Raw genomic sequence first — 13020 nt, 5'->3', positions numbered from 1 at the left:
TATCACCTTAGACGACATACTATACTATGACTTTTTATCACCTTAGACGACATACTATACTATGACTTTTTATTACCTGAGACGACATACTATACCATGACTTTTTATTACCTTAGACACAAAACACCATCAACTCTTAAGAGCGATTACAGCAAGAATCCAATGAGTCAAGGCATATTCAGTTATGAATTTATGTTTATGTTGTTAATGTGGTTCAAAACAGAAGAGAAACAGGAAGTTCAAATGAATAAAAAAAGAGAAACCATAATCATGGGATCACTGGAAAAAGAATGCCAAAAAAGTGTTGTAATAAAGGCACAATCAGCTCTACCGCTGCCTAGTCCATTGTAAATGACCCTGTGACCAGGTCAAAGCTCTCCATTTAAACCCTGTACTCCAGACATCTTTCATTTCTCATTCATACTTTTCTCCCGCTCCAGCAGTGGTCCTTTCACAGCAGCCTTCAGTAAAATCAAAGATACACATCACTATCTATGATTAAATACTGATACCATGTGTTAAACATGTCTAGAAATAAAAATATTAATATTTTCTTTTGTTACCATTTGGTCCCAAAACATGTCCCTTACATGTTTAAACAGTATGTACAAATACAGTTTTGATTTTTTTAACTTGTAAACAAGAATTTGTGCACATAAAATGTAGTGTGCAATACATAATACAGCATGAAGCTGAATAGCTCTCTCAGCATGTCTTTTTCAGATCTGTCATATTTAAATATGGTTTTGAACTTGTTGAGGTTTGCTGCTTTTATCTTGATGCTCCACCCAAAAACCAAATGCAGAACCTCATAAATCAAAGGCTGTATGTGTCTGGGTTTTGAGATGCATCCCAGCCAGTTCACCCTGCTCTGGATTTGAATTCTCCCTCACTGCTTAGAACAGCTTATATCCATGGTAAAGTTCTCTCAACAGCTGTGCCTGCTATAAAAAAATATCGACTCATTCCTCATAGAAGGTCTGCTGGACAGTCTGAACTGTGACAGGGTCAGAAACAGCATTTGAGCATTCACCAGCATCACTCGATGAACTTCCTCCCAGTGTAAGTGACTTCTAATGAGAGGCCTGGAAAGTCCCTGTGCAGCTCCCATCTCTCTTGTCTTGGCTACACTTTTAGTTCACTTTGGGGTAGATCTTTTCATAGAAGAAGCTCTGAGCCAGGACATAAAGTTCTCCATCCTTTTCCCTGACAGCGTGGGCACGCACAAACTGAAACTGTTCGAGTGCAAACTCGTAAAACTCATTTTCGATTTTCCAGATGTCAGACTGCTGCAGCTTGGCTGTTGTCTCTTTGGTGGGGGGCTTCTTTTCGGTGGTCTTTCGCAGATGGGACTTCTTTCCTGGAGGAACGTGAGAAGGTTTGATGAGTCTGTCAATCTAGACAACATTACTGATGTGAGCACAACAAAGCTCAGTATTGTCAATGTTTGACATCATGAGGATTTCACTGGCTGACTGCTGTGTTGATACCTGTTTTGTAGAGCTCTGTAGCTCCCTTAAAGAAGCGTGGCAGTGCTGCCTCCAGGATCATGATGAAGTCCTCTAGCTCCTCAGTTACTCCAACCAGCAGGTACTCATTCACCAGGTTGTACTTGGCCTGTTCCAGCGCCCATCTACTGCCTGCATTCCTGCACACAATATATTATTAATGAGTCTCGAATGTAAACTGTGCAGAAGAAAACAAAAAACAGAGATATCAGCACGTTGCGAATGTACAACGGTGAGCCAGACTAAATTAGTAGTACCTGTAACATGCAAAATCTAATCTTAAAAACGTATCAGCTAAAGCAGCTTTAATCAATATTTTATAATAACATGCATCACATGACAATGTGAAAGGGGTTGCTCTTGGTTAGGAACTTACAGAGAATCATCAGCTGAATCTGTAGATTAAAAGCCACCTGCCTTTTTGCCACATGCTGCAGCTCGTTAAGCCACGTTAATTGTTATTCTTAACACTGAGGCTCTCTTTCAACACTTAACTAAAAACAATTAATTGTTCAGCCCTAATGTGCTGCATTATATAAAGCTACAGGCATCCTGTGCTTATTTCTACAGATGTGTGGTTGTGTTTCTGCCCACTCACCAGCACTCTGAATGGTGGCCGCAGAAGAAGGGGATCTGCAACCAGAGTTTCTCAGGAGCACAGTCAGACCCCCCTGATGACACACACTCGTCAAAGGTCTGAAAAACAACACAAACACTTGATGTCATGCATTTTTATGGGGACAAACAACAGGCCTTGGATAAAAGGTTTATTTGAGTACGCCTCTAAATAAAGACCTTTTTGTCTCCTTGTTTCCTTCGTCGAAGACCGGGCCTGTAGTCGTCTCCGAAACGTAAGAAATAGTAGTACGACACCAGGCGCTCTATGGGGTCCCTCACCACATTGATGTACATGGGCTTACCCTTCGCCCCATATCTAAATAAAAGAAAAGGGTTGACATTTTATTTCTATCAAACAGACACTTGAGGACTAGTTTAAAGTCCAACAGACATCACACCATGAAGCTGCCACCTAATTATCAGTGTTTATTGCACTACAGAAAGAGCTTTCCCATCAGTGAAAGGGTGGCAGCGTCACAGAAGTGAGACTCTCTCACTGACACTGAACACTTACACCATTAGGATAATTACCTGTGATCACTGAAATGATAGTGTCAGGGGAGATAAGGACAACAATGCTATTAATCAATCCTAAAGCACATGTTAGAAATCAATACATGACCTCCCTTTATCTGCTCAGCTAACTGTAACTAATCTGGATATTAATGGCATTACAGGAAAGGAAGGGCTTTACTTTGAGAAGTCCAGATAAGCTACGTGGCCGTGGTAGAAGCCGGGTTTCATCGCTCTCCATGAGGTGACATTCCTGACGAAGCGCACCTGTAGCCAAAGATAATGGAAACTAATTATGGAGCAGCAGGGAAACTCAAGCAAATGGAAAAACACAGCAACAACAGAGAACAGTAGAGAAGACTGATACATTTGTATTTCTGCTCAGACACAGACTCTTTTTCACCTTTTAAAGTATGTGTGCAGTCCACATGGTAAAATGGTTTTAGTGAGAATTCAGTACATGGAAATATCATCGGCTTGCACAAAGGGGCCACTGTGTTTGGCAGATGATGTCAAAAGGAAGCTAATCAGCTGGCTGACTGGGTCACAGCCCTCCTGTGTCAATAGCAAGGGTATAGGTTTGATTTCAGAAGTGCACATTAATTAGGTATGATTCAACCAATCAGACAGACACATTGTATAACATGTTTAGGGTTGGACAATTCTGGGAATAACAGGAATGTATGGAATAAAAGGGAATTAACGTGGAATTAACAACATTAAAGGTTGGCCCTTAACAGGGATGTTAAATATAGTTGGGGGAATTATATATTTTAGCAGAATCTTGACCAAAAACAACCAGATTTCATGCAAATACACTTGGTAATAGCCATGCTATTCCTCCATCACATGCACAGATGATTTCTAGAACCCTGGACAATTGAGGCCACATTTTTGTGCCTGTGGAGTACATACAATTTCCGAATATTTCCAAAATTACACAGCTTAACTTCCCATGGAAAGTTTCTGGAAACTTTCACATATAAATTTAACAGACAATTAAAGTTAGGTGTCCTAATTTCCATCATTTTACCCAAAGGATGCAGTAGATAAAACCAGCATAATCAAAGATGCATGATCCAATTCTATCAGTTAAAAATCAAACGGCAACAATTTCCTTCCTGTTCTGAAGCTTTCAACCCAACCTCTATTTATTACTGTTATCTTTGACACAGCACGCTTTGAAAGAGTGGAAATATGACAGAGTCAAACACACTGACCAGTTTTGGCTAAGCTTCTACTACTGAATACAAATGTGAGTGTTCCTGCTGTAAACTGAATCGGGCGGTGAGGGGGCAGCAGACCGACTCCTGCCCCTCCTCTCTGTTTTATCATGTGCAGAGGAAACAGACTGTTTGTGAGATGGCAGACAGGATATTACCTTGGCACTGGCAGCCAAAATTAACACCAGCATAACCTTGAGGCATACACATGTGTCCTAAGCTGCACTGACAGCAATATAAATGTACCCAGTGTTAACAGTATTATGTGCTGATGCCATGCATATTCTCTGGAGCTTTTGAAGTCTGCATCCTTACAAGAGAAGGGTACAAACTACTAACTAGCCCCAGCTCCAACAATATTCTCCCTTAATGCTTCCATAAACCTCTACCACTAAGTGTGTGGTCTCTTGAAGCTCAAATGATTTAGAAAATAAGCTTATAAACACGCCCAGCCAACTTTGATTCCTGGTAAACAGATCTGAAACCAAAACATCATCATTCTTCAGCTTCATTCTCCATCTATCTACAGCGCAGTCAGAAAGCATAATGGCAGTCAAGTGTTTACCAGTGTGCTGTCTCTCTAGACCAGCATATTGGATTTCATCTGAAACAATCACTATGCGGTTAAAGTGCTGACCCAGCTTTGAGAAAGACCCAAGCTTTTCTGAACTGTGGAGGAACAGCAAACAGCCATTTTAACACACACTCCATTAGGGTTGCAAAGGTGGCAAGCATTTCCAGTAAATAAGCAGAAACTTTCCAGACACCTTCCATGGGAAGTCAAGCTGGGGAATTTGGGAAATGTTGGGAAATGCTATGTAGTCCTCAGGCTCACATGTATGGCTCCAATAGTCTTGTGCTCTGGGTTCAATATTGTGTCCCCAATAGTCCAGGTATAGAAATCATGTGTGCGTGGGATGGAGGAATGCAGTGTACAGTACGTAGGGGGTGTGCAGTAAGCAGTGTGCTATGTGCATGTGGTTGAGGAATAGCAAAGATATTCTCAAGTGTTCTTGCATTAAAATTGGTTGTTGTAGTCAAGATTATGCTAGAATATATTTCCCCCAACTATATTTTAAATACCTGCTAAGGGCCGACCTTCAATTTATAAATTCCCGGCTTATTCAGGTTTATTCCCATAAATTCATGTTAATTACTATGGAAAGTTTCCAACTTCGAAAATTCCGGGAATTTTGCAACCCTAGACTCTATACACCAAATTAGGGACAACGCAGTAGGACAATGATTCTATTCAGCAGAGCAGACTAGACTAAAGGCAAAAAGCAAGCAGTACGTTGCAGTATATGCCTGGCAGAGCATCATCATGGTAAAGACCAAGTGACTGCTGATGTTTCTGGTGACATATTTCTTCCGGATGCACCGATGTATTGCCTGAACATCGATATCAGCTCATATTTGCCTTGTTGTGCTGATTGCATTCACTGATGGCAGTGGCCCAACTTTATCTGTTGTGTTGCATGGAAAATTTTGGCTGGCTAAATGCTAAATTGTTTCAGATATTTGTGGTCAGACTCAGACAATATTTTTTCATTTGAATTAAGGTTGTATTAAAGGTTTCATAAATACGTATAACTGAGTTTGTGCTCATTCAAAGACAGCAAAATGAAATATTGAATGACTTAAAAACAGTTCAGTTTTTTTTTTTTTTTAATGGAGATTTATGTATTTGTATTTATTTGTCAAATGTATTTGTTCCCCTGGCACAAAAGGGGGAATAACGAAAAAATCGGCAAAAATTGTTTTTTTAAACATCGGTACGCCTTATTTTTTGTGACTGTGAAACCAAAAGAGTGGACTTGTGCCATACTGTGAGACCTGTCCACTACCAGCTGATTAAGAGTTTTAGTGACTATAAACAGGCTGCACCAAAATCATGACAGAACCAATCGTCACTTTCAGTGTGACTGCTCCTAACACCTATGCATACAAATCTAAAGTAATAGCTGGAGAACATACATTCGGTATTTAGATTGGTATTTCATGCTGCCTTCTTATCCCTGGCTGTAACGGGCTTCACCTCCTCCTCTTTTTAAGGTTTCATGAAGAGCCAGCGCTCTGGCCAAAGCAAACACTTTTGATTTCATTTCAAAACATTGTTGTATGATTTATTTATTCTGTTATTATGTTCACACTTATTCTGTTACTCTGTTCTTACTGGTCCACTTGATTGATTCTGTTAGTTATGTTAATTCATGGTATTAATGCACTGCTCCACTTTATTGTGTTATCAGGTCTTATATTGTATCCATGACAGCACTATGGTCACTTTATTTTTCAGTATTCATCTGTTACACAGAGCTAGCATATACTTAGACTGCTGTTTTCCTGCCATGCACCACCATCACTTTATTATTCACTTTATTATTTAGCTTATAGTTATATATTATATTTATACTCTATTACTGCACTATAGTTCTGTTACGTCTGCCCATTACACACATGTATCATGTCTGACCTCATCTGGATCTGATCACTGTCCACTTATATCTTTTCTGCACTACAGTTCTGTTTATACCTGTTTCAACAGTCTACTGCATGTTTACATCATATACACCCGTTCACATGTCTGCTTACATCATATACACACATGTCTTTCTACATCTCACGCCGACGATGTTCTCCGTATCTAACCTGTACTAACACACTAACATCCTGACACTTATCCTACCTGTACTAACACACTAACATCCTGACACTTACTCTTCTTTTACACTTTATTCTTGTGTTAGGTTAAAATGTTTTTTGTATAATTGCACTGTCGTGATTTGCTGCTCTGTGTGCCTTGAATTGCCCCCCGGGGACAAATAAAGTTTTTTGAATTGAATTGAATTGAATTGATGCAAGTAGAGGAAATGTTTCTGCTTTCATCTGTTGTTTTTAAGTGTATTTACATCATTGCGCTGTGATATATCAGACAATCTGATACAGACTTTATGATTATTTAGTTTTATATATATATGCGTTGATTAGTCGACTAATTGCACTAAATGACAACCACTGGTCGACCAAGACAATCCTTGGTCGGGGGCAGCCCTAGTTTCCACACAGTCCCTTCGGTGCTAAGGCTCAAACTCAGTACTTAAACCCCATCGTTGTTTTTTCTATATCCATCTACCTGTAATCTACGACTGGACACCTGGCCTTCACTGACTGGTTTGGTTTAAGAGAATGTAGCACATGATAGAAATGGGGGGGGGGGCAGTCAAACCAGGTAGACTAAAAGCAGCATATACTGAGTAAACAGCGACCGAGTGACAGCTAAGACAGGAACAATATATAAGCACTGTAAGACGATATAGTCAGCGCCTAAACACAAACGCTTAACACGTGAGCTCCCGCAGCTTCTTTGACATCAGGCTACAGGTTATAGTCACAGTGTGGGACCTGATGGACAAACGGCCTTCTGACAGCACAAATTTACTAAACCAAAATAGTTTTCATGTTGGCTCTATGGGAAGAAACTTTAACTGATTCACTGACTTTGTTTCTCAGCCCAGTGAAGCAGCAGGTAACACACACAGACTGATCTGATCAGTCAGTGTCGATACCAGGGATGCAAACAATTAATCCATTATTGATTAACTGTCGATAAGAAATTACTCAATTAAAATAAATAAGTTGCAATTAATTGCGTTTTGAACCCGTTATTCCCCGCCAATCCACGTGAGGGCGCACTTGATGCCAGACGTACTTGACGCACACGCGACAACAAAACAAACGAGAAACGGTACACTGACAGGATGACGAGGCCAAGACGGAGTGCAGTAAGGAGCCACTTTAAATGCAATATATGTGGAAGTATTTTAAAGTACAACAACTCCACGACTTTATTGAATTACCACCTAAATATGTCACATTCAGCCGTGCTAAAAGCAGTGACAATCACCACAGCGTTGGGACAAAGAGTGTGTGACTCCTCGAAAGCTGAGGGCATTACCATGTGGGTATGTAACATGGTTACTACAGACATGCTGCCGCTAAATGTTGGTGACGGACAGGGATTTCAGGAGGTAATAAAGTACATGGAGCCACGGTACAATATCCCCCTCTAGAACAACCAGAATCACCCGCGTGGAAGCAAGCTACGGGAGAAAAAGAAGGCCGAGTTTAAAACACATCTTGCAACAGACTGCTGGACTTCCTTGACTACAGAAAGCTACATCAGTTCCATGCCACTACATTGAAGCGGACTGGCAGGTAATGTCAGCAGTCCTTCTCACAGAGAGCATGTCAGTCACTTATTACTACTATTCAGGAACGATTATTTTTTTATGCTGCTGCTGCTATTAATGTTTCCAATATCGCAGATGAAAGTTGCCCAATTTATTTTCATGTTAAGTAGCCTGTGTAATATTTTGATATTTTTTTATTCAGAATATGTTTGATATGCTGCCAAACTGTTATTCCCTGCCCTCAAGTGAGTGGTTAAGGAATAGGATTTGCATTTTTTCGTTATATCATAAGGAAGATAGCATTTTATGTTAGGTAGAGACCTTTTCAAAGTTAAACATAAACATTCGAAATGTGTCCAAATTTGATTCCTGTTGCAATGAATGTGAACGACATCAGCTGACAGGAAGTTAAAAAGGACCAAGTCTGTTGCCTAGCAATGGAATTCCATTTAAAAGTTCTATACAGTTATCCTATTCAGAGGGAAAATCAGCTTCTCAGAAGAATTGCAGCTTATCAATTAATCGATCATCGATCGATAAGATGAAACAACTATCGATGAATGAATCACTCGATAACTTGCATCCCTAGTTGATACGGCTCATATGTTTAAAACACATAAACAGCGTGAGAAAACTCAGGTGCGAGTCGATCGACTTAATAAAATGGATATATATCTAATCTGTGAGACGAGAGAGTGACGGTCATCACACCGCGTCTTATCTCGCTCTCTGTAGAGCAGTGGAGTATGTTGACAGGCAGGGGTGGGGCCCTTTTAGACAGCCCTAGCCCTAAAAAGTCTGGTTGCACCCCTAAAATTTTCAGTTGGGGGCCACGGTGCTCCTAGTGAAAAGTTAGTCTGGAGCCCTGCTATACTGCCATCCCTTTATCCTGCTACATAAGTCACTGACAGATGAGAACGATAAGCAGATGCTATTCAGAACAGAACAGAAATACAATGTACATGTCTGAGACTGACAATGCACAGATGTTAACAGAGCAGGGCTCAAAGAGTATTAAAGACACATTTATGTGAACAGGTTTCATGTTACAACCTGTAACTCTGGCCAAAACAATGGCCTATTTTTAATACCACGTTTCCATTTGTGATGATCAAAGTGCCCACAAGCCTGTTTTAAGCATCTGTTATGCCAACAAAGGACCGTATGAGAGGTGGAGTCTGCATAGTGCTGCGCTGTACACCGGATGAACTGGTACACTGGTTTGAATTTTCCATATGATGTGGATTTCCATATGCCACACTTCATGTTGCAAAGCTGAAACAACTGCTGTAACTCTTCAACAGTCAGCAAAACATATGAAATTGTTCACCATGAAGATCGCTACAGCCGGGGCGAGCTGCGACTGTATGAGAGGGGACCATTATTAACCGTTTACTCTTCCTACTAACAGTAATAACTTATAACACCAATTAATAACCCACTACTAACTCTTTAACAGGGAAAATACGCCATGATACTAAGGATTTGTAATATAAGTGATCGCACAGTCACAAAATTACGCTGCTGAACAGCAGGTTTTTTAGGGCTGCCCCCTCTTAGTGGACTAGTCGACTCATCGGTTGTTTTGGTCTTAGTCGACTAAGATTTCTTTTGTTGATTACTCAGGTTTTTTGCTTTTTTCATGCTGAATTTCCAAGTAACTTATGAGCACATCTCGCAACACAAGATTGAAAAGTGGTGCTTTCGCATGATTCACAGTGAAGAAGCTCCACAAATCTATCGATTCAGTCAACTAATCGAGTGTTAGTCGACGCAGAATTTCTTTAAATTGATGACAGCCTTGAGCCCATTTCACAAAATTTCACAAACCTGAAATTATCTCGTCATTAACCAGATAGGCTGTATGTGTGAACTTAAATGGAGTTTACAAACAAACACCAGGTATTGACACATGAGTGGGCTCATGTGTCAATACTGCTGCTTATTCTCTGCATTTCCACAGACCTGAATGGGGCTCCTTGATGATGCGTCGGCAAAACAACAGCGGGGCAAAACAAACCTCCGACGGTGAAAAAGAAGGGCAATTTACACAAAGACGGTGAGATTCAGGACCTTTGTTAAGAAGGACCGATCCCAACATCATCAGACAAATACAAAGAACAGCAAGAGACTCGTTTGTGACCGAATTATAAACCAGCTCCGTCAGGGAACTGTAACCACGTTATGTGATTTAGTAGCTTTTAGCGGCAGAAAATCTGCTTAAAAAGTTCAGCGTTTTCTGTTAGAATAAAATAGTTTAACTACTGTGATAAATCCTGACCTTTCATATTTTGACTGGGATTGTGACAGCCACGTGCATCTAAATACAGTACTGGTGGATGGTCTTACCTGGTCTTGTAGAGACAAAACAGGATTGTTTTTAGTTGTATTGATGTGCAGGACATGGAAGCGATTCTTCCCACACAGGTCGTAGGCGATGTTGGTGAAGGATGTGCTGGCCGTCTTGGGCACTCTGTTGTAGATGATGACCATGTCGTCTTTTTCTGCCAGTGGCGACGCTTCCCGCCCAACATCTTCATTGTGACGCTGCTCTACTTCAGCCACCTCATGTCTGGCAATGGTACGTTCTGTACCGGCATAAAATATGATATTTACCATCAATGACCAAAACAATTTGAATTGACTGTCAACTATAGCACATTTACAGGAAGCGTTTCTAAACTGAATCAATATCATCTTCAATTTATACGATTATGGACTGGCTGGCATTCTCTGCTGCCTGGATTTTTAATGAGCCAAAAGTGAGTTGATGCTTATTGGCAGCACACACAGCAGGTGTGAGGTCACCAACACAACAATGAAGGAAAAGGTACATCTGTTGTATAAATCGACAAGTAGTTTTAAAATCAAGTCTTGTCTTAATTAAGGAAAACAACAAAGTCCTTCAAATTCAATAGCATCGAAACGAAAAAAGTAATTAAGCTTTTGATGATAATATTGACAGGAGGCATAATTAAAAGTTTCTCTCACTTCTTGTTTCCACTGCAATGTTAATTAAAGCTAATTAATGGCCTTGTGGGTATCTCTTGTGTGTCACTCAATGTAATGCAGGCTGCATCATGCTGCCCAGCCAGCCCATCACTGTCTGACACCAGCGAGGAAGCATCTGTAGAAAGTTTGTTCTGTTGCATTTGTAGGCCGATGGATGGTCTCTTGGCCCCTTGCAATTTCCCTCTTAAAGACATTAAGTGTGTGAGCGGTGAGTTACTCTCATTTCACTCACAAAAGCTGCCTTTTTCGAGCAGGTGTCGACTTCTAACAAGTACTGTACAGTAAACAAAAGGATACATTTTTTAAACTTTATTTATCATAGGCATGGGGCAATGTGGAACAAATCACGTTATGATTATCCTTGCCAAAATCATTTAAATTCACAATATTATCCCAATAATCATCAAAATATGTTTAAAACTCTTCAATTAGTAGTAAAACGCACTGGAATCATTTTAAGAACAAGTTTAAGACACAACAGACCACTTCCTGTGAAAAGTTCTGCAGGTGGGCACCTTATCTCCCTGCCTTACTTTAGTTTGGACTCTATAATATTTCCACACGTCTGATTTTAAAAAATGGTTTAAGGGGATACAATGAGCAAGCCCAGCCTTCAGCAATGGTGACAGGTTTAGGACTGACTGGCTCCCCCTTGTGGTTATTCAAAATAAATCAAGAAAACAATACAGGACTATATTGAGACAGCTTTTTCAGGTCACTCATGTGGATCTTCATTATCAATTGATCTGATCCATGATAAAAACCATATATCATCCAATCCCCAATAACAAGGGGAACTGCTGTGTTGCAGCACAAAGAGGTTAAAGTGCAAATTTAAAAGTATAAGAAAACAGTTCTATATGAAGGCTGGCAGTCTCATAAGTGACCGGCTGGCAGGGTTGTAAATATGATGGTTTTTTTGTCCATCTGCCATATTTACCATTGCATATTTCATAATCTACCAATGAGATTCATTTAAAAAGGGAGAAGCAGAATTCACTGTAACTACGCGTGTATTATATATGTCCTAAACACTACAGGTGTTGGTGTCAACTTCTAGGATTTAAAATGAACAAGTTAATCTACAAGTGTGAAGATTTGTTTGCTCTTTAACTTGTGAACTCAAGCTTTGCTGCTTGATCAACATATACTTTAGATTCACTTTTTATATATTATTCCCTGGTTTCATTGTAATTTAAATGATGTATGTACGGTGTATGGTGAAGAAAACGAGAAATTATTCAAGCTTTAAATAAAATGAAAAATGAAGAGTCAGGAAAAAAACTTATAAGTCGCCTAATTTTTGTTTGTTAGCTCAAACTTAAGCCTTTTCAAAACACACTGGCAGCACAATGATCACACAACCGCCTACGCTAAGAAGCTTTGCTGTGGTCTTACCGAGTCTGGCTCTGGACTCGTCCAGTTTCTGGATCTGGTTCTCAATAAACAGCATCGCCAGTCCAAATGACAAAACAGCCAAAAGCTGAAACTTTGCCGGCATCATGATCCTTGAGAGCCCCATCAAACCACCACATGAATCAGTAAACAGTGAAATGTCTCAGATCCACGGACAATAGCCTGCACCGCAGGGGAGCTCCTCTACGCTGCTAACCAACGGGGTTAATCCCAGTTGATTTACTTAGCGCCATTGGTCGGAAGGTAAACGGCTCAGCAGCCGTCCTACAGAGATAACTCAACGTTAGCCATTATAGCTAACTAACAGCTAGCTTCTCCGCTCACTATCATCATAAAGACTCGCAAAGCTCATGCTAACGTCATCTTTACAAATCAAGACCGAAGTTTAAATTCGGGCTTTGTTTCTTTAAAGTCCGTCGACAGCACGTAGAGTCCACCAGGCTCCATTTACACACGGAGCTGGAGGCAGAGAAATCGTGAAGCCGACTCCAAACTCCGGTTAAGTGCTGTGCAGTCGGGTAACGTAACGTTAGATAG

At 40.3% G+C, this 13020-nt stretch overlaps 1 protein-coding gene across 1 annotated transcript; it reads right to left on the bottom strand.

Annotated features, from left to right (window-relative positions):
• Positions 1 to 218: 218 nt before the first annotated feature.
• On the bottom strand, positions 219 to 13020 carry hs2st1b (heparan sulfate 2-O-sulfotransferase 1b). The gene is made up of 7 exons (XM_083911538.1): positions 12466 to 13020; positions 10405 to 10643; positions 2821 to 2906; positions 2304 to 2442; positions 2107 to 2204; positions 1491 to 1648; positions 219 to 1360 (listed from the first exon to the last, which is right to left on the bottom strand). Exons 1-7 carry the CDS (start codon positions 12587 to 12589, stop codon positions 1134 to 1136), a joined length of 1071 nt encoding a protein of 356 aa, XP_083767664.1. The 5' UTR covers positions 12590 to 13020; the 3' UTR covers positions 219 to 1133.

This window comes from Echiichthys vipera, assembly GCF_963691815.1.
Source record: "Echiichthys vipera genome assembly, chromosome: 3".
Lineage (NCBI taxonomy): Eukaryota > Metazoa > Chordata > Actinopteri > Perciformes > Trachinidae > Echiichthys > Echiichthys vipera.
This window is presented reverse-complemented; position numbering and strand designations above follow the sequence as displayed.